This window comes from Ambystoma mexicanum, chromosome 8, assembly GCF_040938575.1.
Source record: "Ambystoma mexicanum isolate Mex_15411 chromosome 8, UKY_AmexF1_1, whole genome shotgun sequence".
Classification (NCBI taxonomy): domain Eukaryota; kingdom Metazoa; phylum Chordata; class Amphibia; order Caudata; family Ambystomatidae; genus Ambystoma; species Ambystoma mexicanum.
Genome location: NC_090929.1, coordinates 151,765,229 through 151,782,921, shown reverse-complemented (window position 1 = coordinate 151,782,921; position 17,693 = coordinate 151,765,229). Strand labels below are relative to the sequence as shown.

Here is a 17,693-nt window from a genome sequence, read left to right as displayed (position 1 = left end):
CAGCATGGCTGTCTCAGTCCCATGACGAGTCCTGTAGCCTGACTGTCGAGTGCCCAGGATGTTATGTTCTTCTACATGAGCCTGCAATGGCATATAAGCTAGTTTATCCAATATCTTCAAAATAAAGGGCACATTGGTTATTGGCCTGTAGTTCGCTTTATTAGTGGGATCTAGATTTTCTTTTTTTAACAAAGGGGTTATCCAGGCAGATTTAAGCGCATTAGGTACCACACCTTCATCAAAAGATAGATTTATCAGCTTAGTAATCCATGGAACCAGTACGTCAGTGGATTCCTTGAAGATGTTTGTGTGACAGTCATCTGCAGGGCAGGATGTGGCCTTAAGATCCTGTATTACTTTAAGTACCTCCTTTTCAGAGTAATAAGTGAAAGAAAATTGAGGAGGTCTACAATGGGAGTTGTCGAGAGGGGTTCTTTTTATAGGTGGCATCAGTATCACGTTGTTAAGGGCGGCTTTGATTTTTTCCTTGTGGGAGTCCATGTTTGATAAAAATGCATTGTGTATGTCTTGGCACCATTTGGATTCTTTGGTCATGTTATTGGATGGTGGTGGCTGATCTTGAAATTCAGCTAGAATTTTAAACAGCTCACCAACATTTGATTGGGTGTTTATGATCCTTTTATTGTAATGTGTGGCTTTAGCATTAATTATAAGTTTTTTGTATGCCAGTCTGGATTTTTTATAGGCAGCTAAAGTATCGTTGTTGGGGTCCCTTCTACAGATCTTTCTAGAGCTCTTTTAGTTTGTCTGGCAATGACTATCTTCTGAAAACAATGTGTTCTTTGTGGCTTCAGATTTGATTACCTTCATTTTCATAGGAGCCAGATTATTAACTGCATCTTTGATGAGAGTGGTTAACTAGGGCAGAAGAGTCAGCAAAGTTTGATAAGGGTTGTAGTTTGGATGATAGCAACGAAGATAGTTTGGAGGCCGTTATGTTTTTCAAATTGCGAGTCAACTTTTGTAGTCCCGGATAGGTATTGAGTTTGGGCGGAGAATTTGTAAGGCAATCTTGGCCTGAATAAGAGAATGGTCGGACCAAATACATGGTGTGACCGTAATGTCTGAGCTATTAGTATTTTGTGACATGAGCCAATCGAGAGTGTGCCAGATTTTTTGTGTCGGGGATTTGATCCATTGTGCGAGTCCTACTGAAGTAATGGAATCCATATGGCTGAGACCCACTTTGTCAAGTTGGTCATTGGCCCAGTGGTTAAGATCGCCCATGATGACCAAAGGGCTTTTAGTAATGCAGATTTGAGCCAAAAGATCAATAAACTTCTCTTCAAAAAGGGGCATGTCCTTGGGTGGTAGTACGTTAAGTGAGGAAGTTTTCATTTTCACCCACAGCGATTCACAACCATCAGGTGAAATGTGTGATACCGCATTGACAGTTGAGGCTGGACTTGCATATGAGTGCAACTCCGCCACATTTGGCTTGGGAACGGTCGGCTCTGAATAGAGTGTATTCATCAGGGGTGTAGAGTATTCTAAATGCCAACAGTAAGATATTAATGTCCGCAGCACCCTAGTTATAGAAGTCACCTGTGGGTGTAGGCTATGTCTGTGGGCCTTCACAAAAGGGTCTTTACTGATTTAGAAACTAAGAGTGTATAGTATTGAAGTGTATTTGTGTGTTACTAGTATATTTGTTCCCTTCTGAGGAAGGCTTTATAACTGACGGATAAATAAATTGATAATTGTTTATGCAAGAAACCTTGAGTGTAAGAGTTTATTTGAATACCTGTAACTGTCAATCTTTGTGTAACTCCACTACAGCTAACATTTCCCCTCTTGAGATAAGCCTGGCTGCTCAACATGCTACCAAAACTGTTTAGTACAAGTTTATACCAAAGGTTGGGTTGCCTATACCTGTAGTCAGAGTTGTTTGCAGTGTTCCCAGACTGCATTCAAACTTTGCCTAACAAGACTCTTCTGACCCATTGACTTTGATTCCAACTGTCCCTCATAGGTGGTACATTGGTTTAACAGAGTATTGCTGGGAAAGGTTTTATCTAGACTTCATTGGGAGATTGGAAAGTGCTCCTTCCCTAACCTTCGACAACCTCGGAATTTTACCAAGTGCAAAAGTGATCTATAAATGCCAATGCTGTCCTAGTAATTGAAGTCACCTCAGGGTGTGAAAGTGTGTATGAAGCTTCTCTAACGAGTATCTACTTGCTCATATTGATTGTAAGAACACGTTTTGAAGTGTATTTTTATTGTTGCACATTGCCCTTTTTTAAAGAAAGCTTATTTAAAACGGACTGTTAAATAATAATTTTACTAGAAAACCTTGAGTGTAAGTGTTATTTGGATACTTGTATTTGTGGATATCGATGTTACAGCTCACATTTACCCCTCTTGAGATAAGTCTACCTGCTCAGTCACTCTACCAACTTGTGTAGTATAAACATATACCAATAGGTGGGTTACCTAATACCACGAGGACAAGACTGGTGTAGTCCCCCACAGGGTTACTGCATACAATCTTGCCTAACACCATTTTCAAAACACAATAAGGTACTGCGCCGATGCTGGGCTGTAAATAGACCAGCAGCCCCCCATGCAAGTGTTGGGATGGTTGTTTTGGTACATCTTTCTTCCGATTGGGTGAGGGATAGGGGGTGGGCATTCTGGGACAGTTTCTTAAAAAGATCTTGGCATTGGTTTTTTGTTTGATAGCAACACTCTTGACAAATGGTCCTCAGTGGTAGGCATATTGAAGGTCTGGGTACCACGTCCTAGCCCAATCCGGGCCAATTAGGATCATGTGTTTCCCGAAACCTTCTCAAACTTCCAGTCCACTACGCATCTCCTAGAGCTCCTCTGGGACATTTTCCCTGGAGCAGTACAGTTCGCACTTCCGGTTTCACAGTGGTTGCGAACAGATCTACTTAAGGGGTTCCCCAAAGGGTGAAGATAGCTTGAAGGACTTCCTGAGCTAGTTCCCACTCGTGGGACACTGCTCTGCCTCCTCAGAGCATCCGCCTCAGTGTTCTCTTCTCCAGCTAGGTGAATTGCCTATAGAGAGATTCCTTCTTGAATTGCCCAGTACCAGAGCTGCATTGCCTCTCTGCACAGTGGTAGTGACCCTACACCACCTCTCTTGTTGAGGTAGTACATGGACACTGTTGTCTGTCATTATCAGGACATTCTTTTCCCGTACAGAGGGCAGAAAGGCCTTCAGCGCTAGTTTGATTGCCCTCAGCTCCAAAAGATTGATATGTAGTTTGGATTCCGATGGAGACCAACTACCGCTGACTGTCCGATCGTTGGTGTGGGCTCCCCACCCGGTGAGAGGGGCATCCGTCACTACCGTTATCTACGGCCATGGTTGCCAAAAGGTTCTCCCTTCAGAATGTTGTCCGTTGCAGGTCCACCACAGGAGATCCTGTGCCACGCTGCTTGGAACCTGAAGTAGGTCCGATAGGTTTCCTGAGAACTGGAACCATTGTGTTCTGAGGGCCAATTGAAAGGATCTCATTCTCAGGCGCCTCTGGCACCAGAAAAATGCAGGATGCCATGAGGCCAAGCAAACAAAAAAAAAAATAATAAAATCTAAGGCCGGGAGACACTGGGCACTCTGAAACTTTATGACCATCTGTAGAACGTCTAGAGCCCTCACCTCGGGTGGCGAGCTCTTTCCCAAGGATGTATCCAGTACAGCCTAATGAACTGGAGCTTTTGAGAAGGTGTCATATGGGACTTCTTGTAACTGAGGGAGAAGCCTGTGAAGTGTGTGGCAGGTCATGCTGAGACGATGCAGGACTTGTTCGGGAGAACATGCCCTGATCAGCCAATCATCTAGGTAAGGGTATACGGGAATCCCCCTCTCCTGAGACTCGCTGCCATTAGTTTGGTGAAAACCCTCGGACAGAGGTTAGCCCGAAAGACAAAACTCGAAACTCATAATGAGAACCGCCACCGGTTCCAAGACTGTCCCCTGGGGCGAAAGGGCTGAGGCTGCACAATAGCGGCACCGAAAGATTTGGCTGCCGCCTTTGCGGTCTGCAACTTCCAGGCTTTCGTCAGCCTTGTTGCCAAAAAGGTGAGACCCGTCAAAAGGCATGTTGAGGAATCTGGATTGCACATCCGCGCCAATCCCAACTTCCTCAACCACACAAATCTGCTTATTACGGTGCGAGTCGCCATGGCTCTGCTGATGCCGTCAGCAGAATGCAGATCCGAGTGAAGAGACTCGCACATGGCTTCTTTGCCGTCTCTAACAATAGCCAAGAACCAATCTTTAGTCCCCCTCAGGGATGTGCTCTGCCACCATGGAATTGCAGTCCCATAGAGTGAATGAGAATTTTGCAAGGGCACATATAGTTAGCTGATTTTAGAGCCATACTCCCCGCAGAAAATACTTTTGACCATCCATCTACTCCCGTCATCCCTATCTGGAGGGATAGTAGGATAAGCTTCCTGCTTGGAAGTTGCGGTAGCTGTCTGTACCAAAAGATTCTCTGGAGTGGGGCGTTTACAAAGGTAGTCTGGGTCAGTACTGGAAGGGCGATATTTTTGGTCAGGTTTTTTTCCAGTGCCGGATTAGTTTCTGCCGTTGCCCAATTTGCTGCAACCCTCTTTTGGAGAGCAATATGAGACAGCAATATAGGATCCATCTGCGATCAAAGATATCCGTCAGATCATCCTGTTCAAAGGGTAGGCGAGGCCTACTCCACCCCATACAGTCCACCAATTTGAACATAAGCGTTCTATATGAAGCATCTGTGTGCTCACCAGCCTCAGGTCTACCAGAGTACAGCTCAGGTGAGTGGTCTTCTCCACAGGTGGTCTGTAAATTATCAAAGATCTTTCAACCTAGACTCTTCAGAAATAAAACTGGCACATTTGGTGTACCAAATTGGAGGCCAAAAGGCGCATCATTGTCTTAAGGTTCATTTTCCTCAAATTGATGAGATTTAAAATCTTTCCTTGGTAAAGAAATCGTTTTTTTTCCTGGTATAGGCATAGAAGGCTTAATAAACTTTGTATTGGACGTTCAAGGAGTCAATCTTTTTTGGCTTCGATGGCGCCATAGGTATAGTTGGCGTGGTGGGCATAGACGGTGCAGCTGACGTAGAGGGCGCAACCGGCGTCGATGACCTCGACTCACGTTTGGTTTTGCGGCTTCAAGGATCCTTCGATGACTTGTCAAGGCGTCTGCGTCTCTCAATGAGGATCTGGGCTTCGTCCCGGGCTTGAGGGCGTGCAGGATTTGGCTCAAGCCCTTTCTTTACCAGCTTATTCGGAATGCACGGTAGGAGCCTGGCTTGCCGTGTGTTTTTGGAATATTTTCAGCATTTCTGACCTAAATGCTTCCCTCATTTGGCAGGCATGGAGTTTTCCGTGGGGCAAGATACCATCTAAGGGAAGGTGTCCGACAACAAAGTCGGCGATCTGTGGTGTCTAACTTCCGACGATGAGTGGTGGGAGCCACTCCTCGATCTTGATCTTTTAACCTTCTTTCTCTGAAGAGAGTCGCCTCTCGTTTTTTTTCAACGGAGTAGATTGAGATTTTTAGGGGTTTCTACCTACCGCCAACAATTTCCCCTTTCACTCCTTCAAACCCTTTCCGGTCGTTGACTGGCACTTGGAGCACGACTAAGTCTTATGCTCCACCAAGAGACAGCACAGAAATACTTGCTGTGGGTCGGTTAATGACATTTTCGAATCACAACCTCGACACTTCTTGAACCCGGTCTTCGGGCTAGTGTTGGTAACGAAGAACACATCGCAAAGAACAAAGGAAGAGCGCTGTTGTTTTTTGAAGTGATAGCTTACGCAGAAAAACAGAACTGAAGCCAACGGGCGCTACGCGTTCTATATATGCCTTCGATGACATCCTCGAGACGGAGGGACATCGATTCAACTGCATCGACGCACAGTGCCCTCTGCCGAAAAAATGTGCCAAAGCAGCTGAAGCTGGATATCGAATAGATCAAAGATGAGGAATCCGCGGGAGGGCACAATCCATTCATAATGTAGAAAGCGCCCATGCACACTTGACAGGATGGGGGAACGAGTTCCAGTGACGGCCACCACACAGACAATGGCAGGCGTCCTTCCAGTCACAGTTGAAGACCTTCCAGAGCGGGTTCCCCTGAAGTTGTGAGACTGAAATTCGGCAGGAAGGCACCTTACACCACAAGCTGGCGACCATCCAAGATCCAGCTGCAAATGCGGAACGGCGACGGTTCTATTGAGGTAGCCCACTGGAGAGCTTGCCAGTACACCTGCTGGTCCAGGCACACTTCTGAAGGCTCAGGACAGCTGGATTCTCAAGAACCTTTTAGGACTGGTGGGTCCCACCAAACCAGGGGTTGAAGCACCCCACAGGGTCTTTTCAGATCAGGTAGTCCAACAGTCCTTCACCAGGCGAGATGCAGCAAGGGATGCTGGGCCTCTTCAGGAGTCTTCTTCAGATCTTCGGTTGGATCTTCTACACAGGATTCTTGGCTCCAACATGGATCTGAAGAAATGGCCTCTTTTCCAAAATCCTGCCTGGAAGCAAGTCCAAGACCACGAATGGTAAGGCCCACCATTCAAACAGCCAGTAGTTGTCCAATCAGGGACAACTATTGGTTTCACTCCTACCCCACACACAGACTCTCTTGGCTCCAGGAATGAGGAATGGGACCAAACAGTTCCAGCTCCTTCCCGAGCCACACACACACACACAACAGTATCACTAGCCCACAAAAGCTGGAGCTTTCCCTGGCAAGTGCATGGCCTTTTATATGGTTTCCTGGCAAGGCAGGAAGAAGGACAAACAACAATATGGCCAAAGAAAAAGGGAAAATCTTGTGGCGTGCCCATTTTAGGGCACAAGCCACGTTGGGTGAATGCGCATACTAGAAAACACAAATTGTAAAAATATAATTGATGTCACCAGCTTGTCTTTTGGCACATTTAAAAGTAACCAAAAATTCCCAGTGTAAAAGACTAGCGTGATACAAAAATATTCCCATTGCACTGCATTGTAAGATGCTGTATGCAATGTTAAAAAGTTCAAAAACAAAATGCTTGGTGGTCCATAGAACTATAGAGGGAAAGTTGTTAAAATAGAAAGGTTTCCTAACACTCATGATTGCCAAATGCAACTTCGTTAAAATTGGGCAGTAAGGATCCCCCAAGATTCTCCAAATGTAAGATAGAGGTGGATGCTTGTATGTTGTTTTACCAAAGGGTATTGATCTCTAGATACCCCCACGCGTTTACAAAACTATGGCCTAGATGGGAAGTTTTTAAGATCATGGAATTGGTTGTTTAGCCTAACTCCCTACTTACATCAGGATAATAATGCCTGGAAATACATCGATACAACTGTGCTACATACCATCGTATGATTTCGGGTTTCCTGTTTTTTTTTCAAACTACTATTGTTTTTGCTTTGGCGTGCTGTTATTGTTAGAACATTTGAAAATAAATGCATTGTGTTGTACAAAAACAAGAAATTGACATTGCTGTCCTTCAAATAAAAATCTATTTAAATCCTAGATCCGATAGCTATACAATGTTCATGCCGCACTTGGTTAATCCCCCAATTAGTTTTAATGGAACAACAAATTAAATTTAACACGCAATTATGGCTAATGGGTGGAAAGCATGTAGTCAAGTCAAAATTACTTGGATTATTTATTGGATATGTTTAAGGCAAATATTTGTAATATGGCATATGCACAGAGACATGCCAAACATCCAAGTAACCTAATAATAAAATAACCTGGATTACAATTTTAACAAAAGACAATAAAATAGGTCATGGTATACTCACGTTTTTGCACTTGCTTCAAGGAACAATAAGCCTACAAAAATGCAAGGGTTAAAGAATATATTCAATGCTGTGCAGGTGTATATTCATATAATACAGACTAAGCAGAGGTCACAAACACTTAAAGAATGTAGTTTAACTGAAAAAGATCTTGCATGTGACCTATTGTCGCATTAGAGATGCAAAGAAATGAACAGTTATTTAGCCGTAATTGTAGTTCTTCAGTATTGGACTATTTTGACACGTTTTTAATATTTCCCAGTAATCAGGTTGGTAATCCATTGTGCAACACATTATACCAGTGTTTAAAAAGCAGTTGGAACATGTAGTCTCATCTACTTTATGCTGGTCAATATTTTCCCAAACCATGGTAGGGATCGAGAAGAACAAGTTACCCCTGGCAACATTCTTTCCACTGGATGTTCCTCCCACGTATTTCATCTTTAGATTTTTTTTCCCTTCCAGCGTCAGCTGCTTCGTGAAAACAAATTCAGCAAAGGGGACTGTGCGTCAGTGCGGTCAACTCGATGTCCCTCGAGGGCCCCCGTCTCGAGGTAGACATCATCATAGGTATAACTAACATGTGCAGTGCCTATTACCTCAGTTTTTCCACCTTCTTCCCACATGGTTACTGGCATTAGTGTGTCAAAGACTGTATCAGACAATGAAGGAGCACAAGGTGTAATACATAGAAAGTCTATTACGGGGTGTAGGCTGGGATGGGCGATTAGGAATATGTGGGAGGAACATCCAGTCGAAAGGACATCACCAAGGCTAAGTAACTTGTTCTTCAAATGGATTGTGTCCTTCCACATATTCCTCATCTTGAGACAGACTACAAAAGCAGTGTAAGGTTTGGAGGAGGGAATAAGCCTTTTCTAATCATACATAACATTTCTCAGGTTGTGTCATGGATACAATGCAGAACGGTCTTTCCAAATCCACCTTTGTGGCCTGAAGCAGAGTCCAGGCATCCGTTTTTTGTGAAGGTATGACTGGTAGAGCAGGTGGCTGCCGCAGAAAAGTCATTAATCACCACTGCTCTTTGCAAGAGAGAAGACGTAAGCCCTGCCCCTTGAGGAGTGATCCCTCAAGCATTCTGGGGGTCCTTTCCTGCAAGCCTGTAGCATTCTGTGATGCATCGTATTATCCACCTGGATAATGTTTGGTTAGTGACCGGCAGACCCAGTTTGTGTACGTTGTACCCCACAACAGGTTGGTCATCTTGCCTTATTGTAGCCATTCCTGATATAAAGAAGCTAAGTGCCCTCTTAGGGTCTAGCCTATGCGTTTTTCTTCCTCCTTAGCAGGGTGCTGAGGTGGATAACATGTTGACAGAATAATTCTTTGAGAAATGTCTAAGTCCAATACTATTTTTGGAAGAAAAGTAGGTTCAACTCTCAGGACCACCCCGTCCTTATAAAAGGTTGTAAATGGTGGTTTATTTGGTAAGGCTTGTAACTGGCTCTCCATGCGGGCTGATGTCAAAGCGACTAACAAGATGGTCTTAAAAGTCACTCTTAATGGACATGAATGAAGAGGCTCAAAGGCAGTGTACATAACAAATTTGAGGTACTAGATCTAAATCCCAAACTGGGACGGGAGGGAACACATTTCTGAGCCCTTTTAGAAACTGACTAATCCAAGGCATTTTGAAATATGAAACATTTTCCCAGACGTGCGCTAAAAGATCGAAAGCGCTGCCAAGTACACTTTGATTGTTGCAATCTGAAGCCTCAGATTTGCCAGATGCAATAAGACAGACAACACCATAGGTGTATCGCACTGAAAAGGGTCCACATTCTTTTCCCTGAACCAGCTGCAGAATTGTTTCAACAGCAGCGATACAAGGACTTTGTTGCTGGCCTTCTGGCCAAAAGCAAAATCTCCAATACGTCTTCCCGAAGGCCCCAATCTCAACCTCTCAACCTCTCAAAAACCATGCATGAAGGTCGAGTGACGTGAGTGTCCTCTCGCGAGAGAAGGTCCTCTCTTTGTGAAAGATGCATTGGAGGGCAGATAGACATGTCCAGAAGGTCCAGGTACCACATCCTCCTGGCCCAATCCAGGAAAACTAGGATCATGGATTTCCTGAACTTTCTCAACCTCCTGATTACTTGAGGAATGACAGGGTCTGGAAGAAACGCATGCAGGCGTGGACACACCCAGTCCATTACGAACGGATCCCCTAGAGCTCCTCTTGGGGGAAATTCCCTGGAGCAGAACAGCTTGCCATTCCGGTTGACACTGGTCACAAACAGGTCTACTTTAGGGGTTTGCCAAAAAGTGAAGATCTCTTGAAGGACTTCCTGAGCAAGTTCCCCACACGGGGGAGACTAGTCTCTGCCTTCTAAGAGCATCTGCTCCATTGTTTTCCTCTCCGGCTAGGTGATCTGCCAATAGGAAGTCGCGTTCTTTAATTACCCAGAACCAGAGCTGCATTGCCTCTCTGCATAGTGGTGGTAGTGACCCTACACCTCTCTTGTTAAGGTATTACATTGCCATTTTATTATCCGTCATAATCAGGACATTCTTTCCCAGTACAGAGGACAGAAAAGCCTTCAGCGCAAGTCTTTTTGGCCTCAGCTCCAAAAGATTGATGTGCAGTTTAGACTCCGATGGAGACCAAGGACCAAACACTAGCACACGCAACACAAGCACGCTGTTCTCACCCTAAAGCTAGGACACCCTTCAAGGTATCCACCATAGCACTCAAAGAAAAATACCATGCCTCCCCCACCCTTGAAATTTATTTTGATCAATGCCAGATCAGTCATTGCTCACACACCGGATACTCACGACCTTATAACAAATATTGACATTCTAGCCATTATTGAAACCTGGCTCAACTCCTCTGCTGGCCTGGCTTGATCCATCGCCATCCCCTGATCTATATCTCACTTTTCTTAACCTCTTCATTCTGGTGTGTCCTCTGCACAGAATTGATTTTAGCTGTGTGTACTTACATTCGGCACCCTGATTTACTGCATTTGTGGCCTTGCATTGAAATTTCAATTTAGCTGTGTGTACTTACATCCTGCACCCTAACTTACTGCATTGTGTCTTTGCTACTGGTACTCACCATCTCACCACCTGTGAGATTTCGTCAGAACTGTGCATCACCCTAATGGCACTCACCATCCCTCCCCATCTTCCTCTAATTGCTACTCCATCTCCTATCCCACCTCTCTCACTAAATCTGGATTGGAAAAACACAAAAAAAAAAACATTGTGTGCAAATCCTGGCCTTCCCCCATCGCAGACACCCACGTCAGCGCAACCTTCAGAGAGGTCTTCACGGATATCCTCTTCTCTGTTCCCTCTCCAGATCTTTGGACTCATCTCATCGTTACTCTCTCCCCTTTCACTTCCTCTCCCATTAACGGTGGGACCAAGAGGGAAGTCCTCTTTGCTGGCTTCGCATCCTCACGCTGCATCGTTAAAGTCTACCACACTGGCACTCTGCCTTCCCTCATCAACTTACTTCCTTCTGCTGCCTCTCCCCTCACCACTCTATCCCCCCCCCCCCCCTCGCCGGAGTACCACAACTCCTCAGAAAAACGTCAAAGGCAGAGACTGCCTCCATCTGGCAACTACTTGCTCTGCCAACAAAAACTCTGCCAACATCTGCCTCTTTCTTGAAGACACTGACCTCGACTTTCTCACCCTCACCAAGACTTGGTTCAATTACAGCTCAGTCACTGCTTTTGACTCCCTCCTTCCCGTCGGCTCCAAGATCATGTCCAAGCCTCAACCTCACCGTGCTGGCGGTGGAGCCGCCTTAATGTATCCCGAGTGGGTTCCTTCCTCCATCATACCCACCCAATGCTATACTTCCTTTGAGAGCCTGGTCTGCAAGTTGGTCATCTCTCCCTCCTCCACTCTGACCATTGCTACCATCTACCAGCCTCCAGGCGCTACCACCCTGTTCCTCTCTGAATGGGCTGAATTATTCCTCCTTACTTTCAGAAAACGGGGACGAAGAGTCAAGGCTACCCCTCTCTTCAACGCACAGGAGGTGCTGGAAAACCTACAGAAGACTAGGAGTGATTTTAAACTAGCCATTTATGATCACACAATTGTGTGTGTTGCTTTTAAGTTGGCCAAGAGCTCCAGGAAGATTCTCCTGACTCCCAGGAAGCAGGACTGACTGAGCCTGAGCCCCCTAAACATAGTGCGGGACCCCAGAAGCAAGCAAAGTCCATCTCGACAGCCAGAAACCGTGGTGTTGCTATTTGCGGTAGTCGCGGGGACCTGAAACACCGAAGTGCCACTTGTTTGAAGATTGCCGGTTGCGAGTGGCGATTGTCCCATTGCAGTGCAGGAGTCCCCAAAAGTCCTCCCTTTTTTCCCCACGACTGAGGCCCAGGAACAGTGAGATCTGCAGAGCTGCACAGGAACAGGAGTCATCTGCTGCACTTTTTCTTCAATCCGGGGTACTGTAAAGTCGAGAGAATTTATCTCTTATTGTAGAGTTGCTTGCATCTTCTACTCACAAGCCTCAACAGCTTGTGGCCCCACTTTTCTTCAAAGACTTCTAAAAACATTGTGCAAACACTTTTCTTACTTACCTACCAGAATTACTTCAGCTCATAAGACTTTTGCCCATTGACTTTGGCTTAACCAGTTATACTGAATGACTCTGCTTAGAGGATCCAAAACTATGTGCCCGCTTAAGAATATTTGTGGTCTCTTGTTTGTTCTAAAACCTTTTCCTTTGACCAAGTTCGAAGAGTATTCTAAATACAACAGTAAGAGATGAATGTTCCCAGCACCCCAATTATTTAAGTCACCTGAGGATGTAGGTTGTGATTGTGGGCCATCCCAAAAGGGTCTTAACTGATTTTTAGAAACTAAGAGTGTATAGTTTTGGAGTGTATGTTTGTTGGTTTTATATTGCTCCCTTCTGAAGAAGGCTTATTTTAACTTTTCATTAATAATTGTTCATTCAAGAAACCTTGTGTGTAAGTGTTTATTTGAATACTTGTCACTGTGAATCTCTCCAACTCCCCTACAGCTCACATTGACCCCTCTTGAGATAAGCCTGTCTGCTCAACACAGTTCCAAACTGTGTAGTACAGACTTGTACCAAAGGTTGGGTTCATATTGCCAGGAGGTCAGGGTTGTTGTAGTGCACCCAAAGGGTACTGCATACAATCTTGCCTAACAGCCCTCGAGCACGGACACCACAGCACCTACCCCACTGCCTTCCTGCACTTGCATGTTCTGAATACTCACAAGCCAAAGTAGGTTTGGACGTCCCTTCCCCCTCTGTATTCTTTATTTAATTTGTGCTGCTATCCCATGTTCCCTCCCTGCTACCCTGTGGGCGCTTTGAAACAAAATTGTATTTCCTGTATAAGCGCCTAACAAGCAAACCAATAAATAAACCAGCAAAGGATCAGGGATAACCTTAATTTACAAAGACTCCATCCCACTCCCCACAATCAATACCGCCCCCATCCCAAACTCTGAAACAATGGCCACGAAACTCAGCTGCTCCACCAATTGTTCATATCACTACCTACTGTACTGCCCTCCTAGCCGCCCTGGTACTTTCAAAGAGGACCTTCTCCAACTCATAAGTGCCTACATCAAGCCTAAAACCCAGCTCTTAGTGCTAGGAGACTTCAATCTCGGTTTCAATGACCCTTTGGACACTCATGACTCAGCCTTGGCTAAAGGCACCACCACCACCTTAGGCTGCACCCAACAGATCCTACACCAAACACACACTCAAGGCTGTACACTAGACTAGCTACTTGATCATAAATGTAATACCTCAATTTCTAATGTCCCATGACCTTTGCCCTGCCCATGCCTCAGCAACACAACAACCTGACCCCAACAACTATCCCCCAACACTAGTACGTAGTACACCGAACCTCACGAGTGATCTACTACCCCAGCCCACAAACAATCGAACTATGCGGCACAACATCAACCACCCAGTGGAACAATACAGTTTCTTACTCCCCAACACAGTGGAATGCCCATCTCTGCTAAAGTTGTGCAAAGAAAGTAACACTAACCACAAATACTTGGTTTACCACACAACTCACACTCTAAGAGCTAAAGAAAAGAGCTGCCGAAGCAGCCTAGCAGAAGGAGCAAAGCGCATCCAACTTCTCAGAACAGTCTAGAATTTACAAACATACAATTCTCTGCCAAAGCAGCCTCAAGCTCACGCCAACTGTTCATCATCCTCTGGGAATTAGAAACACCCACAACTCCCCCATTGACCATCAAAGATATTATAAATTACTCACCGTAGTGACCAACGTACTCTTAGTCCATAGTCTCCTTTCCTCCATTCTGTTTGGGCGTCCCTTCCAAGGGACGGGAGACTGAACTTTTACTAGAAAAATCTTCTTCCCCTTTAAATTTAGAGGCACGCGGCCCAGGGAGCATGCGCTGCCCTGACTCCGCCCTCCGGCGCCACACCTCAGTCCCCAATGACGCATCGACAATAGATTTAATATTGCCTAATGACACCAGTATTATTAGGGGGTAGTTTGGTGGGACGCATGGAGGAAAGGGGACTATGGACTAAGAGTACGTTAGTCACTATGGTGAGTAACTTATAATTACTCTTACGTCACGTCCCCTTTCCTCCATACTGTATGGGTGATTACAACTGATTGAAGCCCCAGGGTGGAGAGGAGACCATCCTTAAGCAAATAGGTTCCTGAGAACCGCCTATCCGAAAGCCGCATCAGATCTAGAGCCGGCATCCAAACAGTAATGCTTGCAGAAAGCCGAGGGAGAGGCCCAAGTGGCACCCCTGCTTACGACTTGCCAAGGGACATGGCGCTGGAATGCGATGGCCGTTGCCTTGGCCCTGACTGCGTTGGCATGCATGTTGGCTGGGAGAGGCTTTTGCTGGCCCTCATACATTTCTGTGAGGGCAGAGAACATCCAGCGGGATATGGAAGCCTTAGAGCCCTTATAGCCTGGCCTCGAGCCGCCAAAAGTGACAAGGCGTCCGACTTGCGGAAGCCCTTGGTCCTGTCCAAGTAGAATTTTAGGGCACGCCTGACATCCAGGCAGTGCAGCACTCTGTGCTTCGTCCTTGGGATCGGGAAAGAACGTAGGAAGGACTATTTCCTCGTTCAAGTGAAATGCAGATGGAACTTTGGGCAGAAGTGCTGGGTGCGTCCGCATGACTACCTTGTCCCTGTAAAAGGTGGTATATGGTTCAGAGGCGACCAGCGTCTGAATCTCGCTGACTCAGAGCCGAGGTAAGACCAACTAGTAAGGCCATCTTGATGGTGACCAGCCTAATGTCCACGGACGCCATTGGCTCGAATGGCTTCTGCGCCAGGGCGCCCAAGACTATTAAGGTCCCACACAGGGTGCGGTCTCTTGACGGGTGGGTAGAGCCTAGCGAGATCAGTCAGGTGTATCTTGACGATGGAGTTGGAGGAGGAAAAGATGCCTTCCTCAGAGTTCCTGTAAGCCCGAATGGCTGCGAGGTATGTACGGCAGGCGTGGACCTGTACGCCCGAATGAGCGAAGTGCGCCGAAAAGGAGAGCACGTCGTCCAAACTGCAGGCCAAAGAGTCAATTCCCTTGGAGTCTGCCCAGTGGCAGAACCTGGTCCATTTGCTCTTGTACTGGGCCCTGGTGGCTTTGCTCCTGGTGCCCTGTATGATTTCCAGATTGGCCTGTGAGAGGCTAAGGTGCCGAAGCGTTACCTGCTCAGGTACCATGCTGTGAGGGCTAGTTTCCCTAGTGCGGAGTGGATGATCCTGTCCCCCTGTTGTGCCAGAAGTTGTGCTGGGCCCGTCGGGAGGTGTATCTGAGACACTTCCGAGAGGCTGAGGAGCACCGAAAACCAACGTCTGGCCGGCCACCATGCAGCAATCATAATGAGGAGTCAGTGTGACTCCTTGATCTTGCAAGTTACCCTGTGGATCAGGGGAGTGGGTGGAAAGGCATAGGCCTTCATGCCGGTCCACTGGAGGTGAAATTTGTCGCCCAGAGAACCGGGGCCCTGACCCTGCCAGGATGCGAACTGGGGGCACTTCTTATTGTGAAAGGTGGCAAAGAGATCCACTTGGGGGTGACCCCACTTGTTGAAAATCTCCTGAATAACAAGGTAGTTTAGCAGCCACTCGGAATTGTCTGCTCACAGCCTGCAGAGCCTGTCCGCTTCCAGGTTGGATTCCCCCGGGAGGTGGACTGCCGAGAGGAAAATTTCGTTTGCCAAGGCCCATTCCCACATGCTGATCGCCAGTCTGCACAGAGGAGGGGGATCTCCCTGCTTGTTGACGTAGTACATGCTGGTCGAGTTGTTTGTCTGGATGAGGACAACCTTGCCCTTGAGAAGGGAATAGTTTCTTACCTGTAACTCCATTTCTCCAGCATTGGTATCTTTCATGGATTCACATGCTTTGAATATTCCCCGTCGTCAGGCTGGGAATCCCCGGTACATTATATAGACCCTTTCCCGTAGGAAAACTTTTTCGACGCTTATGCGTCCTATCCACCTCGTTTTGTATCATGCGTGCCCGCACCGTCAGGACGTCATGATATAAATACAGGACCCGCCCCCGCGCTCCCTCAGATTTCGGCCCGCAAAGTAGTGGGGGAACCGGTTTGCATGTTCAGGGGAGGCAGGTGGGCGCATGTGAATCCATGAAAGATACCAATGCTGGAGAAATGGAGCTACAGGTAAGAAACTATTCCCTTCTCCAGCATTGGATCTTTCATGGATTCACATGCTTTGAATAGATTACATAGCAGTACCACCCCCAAAGAGGAGGCGTGCATGCAAACCCATATACTTTCTTCGCAAAGCCCGTTCCCTATGATCATGTATACATCAGTAATCGTTAACATAGGAAAACGAACCACATACAGTCATAAATTCCACAGGATGCAACCCCTCAGCCGGGGCTTACCTTATTGGAATAGGTGTCGAAGCACCGCCTGTCCCATCCGGGTATCTTCGGCATGTTGCTGCGACAGGCAGTAATGGCGGGTAAAGGTGTGTGTAGCCGCCCAGGTAGCCGCCATGCAGATGTCCCCCAGAGGGACTCCGGCCCACAGTGCCGTCGACGATGCCGCTGCTCTAGTTGAATGAGCTCTTGGCCGTCGTAGAAGAGGCTTCCCTGCCCTGGAATGGCAGTACGAAATGGTAGATGACACCCATCTTGACAGTCCTTGCTTCGAAATGGCTTTTCCTCTAGCACCCAAACCATAGGCCACGAACAGCTGTCTCGTTTCTCTGAACGGTTGCGTACGATGAAGATAAAACTTGAGAGCCCTTTTTACATCCAATGTGTGTAGCATGCGCTCCGCTCCCGAGCATGGCTCCGGAAAAAACGTAGGCAACACAATAGAGGAGTGTTTATGGAACACCGAAGGAGCTTTTGGTATGAACTGTGGGTTAGTGGCTAGGACTACCTTGTTCTTGAAAAATCGTAAGTATGGTGGGTCTACCATTAGAGCCTGAACTTCTGAAATACGTCGGGCTGAAGTGATGGCCACCAGGAAGGCCAATTTCCACGACAAAAACTTTAGAGACGATGATGACATTGGCTCAAAAGGAGGCTTCATAAGAGGCGTTAAGACCAGATTGAGGCTCCACTCCGGCGGAAATTTCTTCTCTGGAGGGAAACTCCGAAAGAGGCCTTTAAGGAAGTGCTTAATCAGGCGGTCGCTGAACAATGGTGCCGAATGCCGTTGACGAGTAAACCTGGAAATGGCTGCTAGGTGTACTTTTATTGACGATACCGACAGGCCCTTTTGAGCTAAGAACAGCAAGTATGGAAGGAGCTGTTCCGGCTTAATCGATTGCGGGGCCAAACCTGGTTGATCCTCACACCATTGACAGAAACTTTTCCATTTGTACGCGTATGAGGCGTTTGTGGAAGGTGCTCTTGCCGCT

The 17,693-nt window shown here is 46.6% G+C and overlaps 1 protein-coding gene across 2 annotated transcripts in view; it reads right to left on the bottom strand.

Moving 5' to 3' along the window:
- The window catches only part of RAB14 (RAB14, member RAS oncogene family), a 423,502-nt gene that overhangs the window by 136,924 nt on the left and 268,885 nt on the right, over nt 1-17,693 (bottom strand). For both annotated transcript variants that reach the window (XM_069609520.1, XM_069609521.1), the window contains one exon: nt 7,802-7,832. In XM_069609520.1, the coding sequence (XP_069465621.1) occupies nt 7,802-7,832 (31 nt within the window). The remainder of the gene's footprint in view (nt 1-7,801; nt 7,833-17,693) is intronic.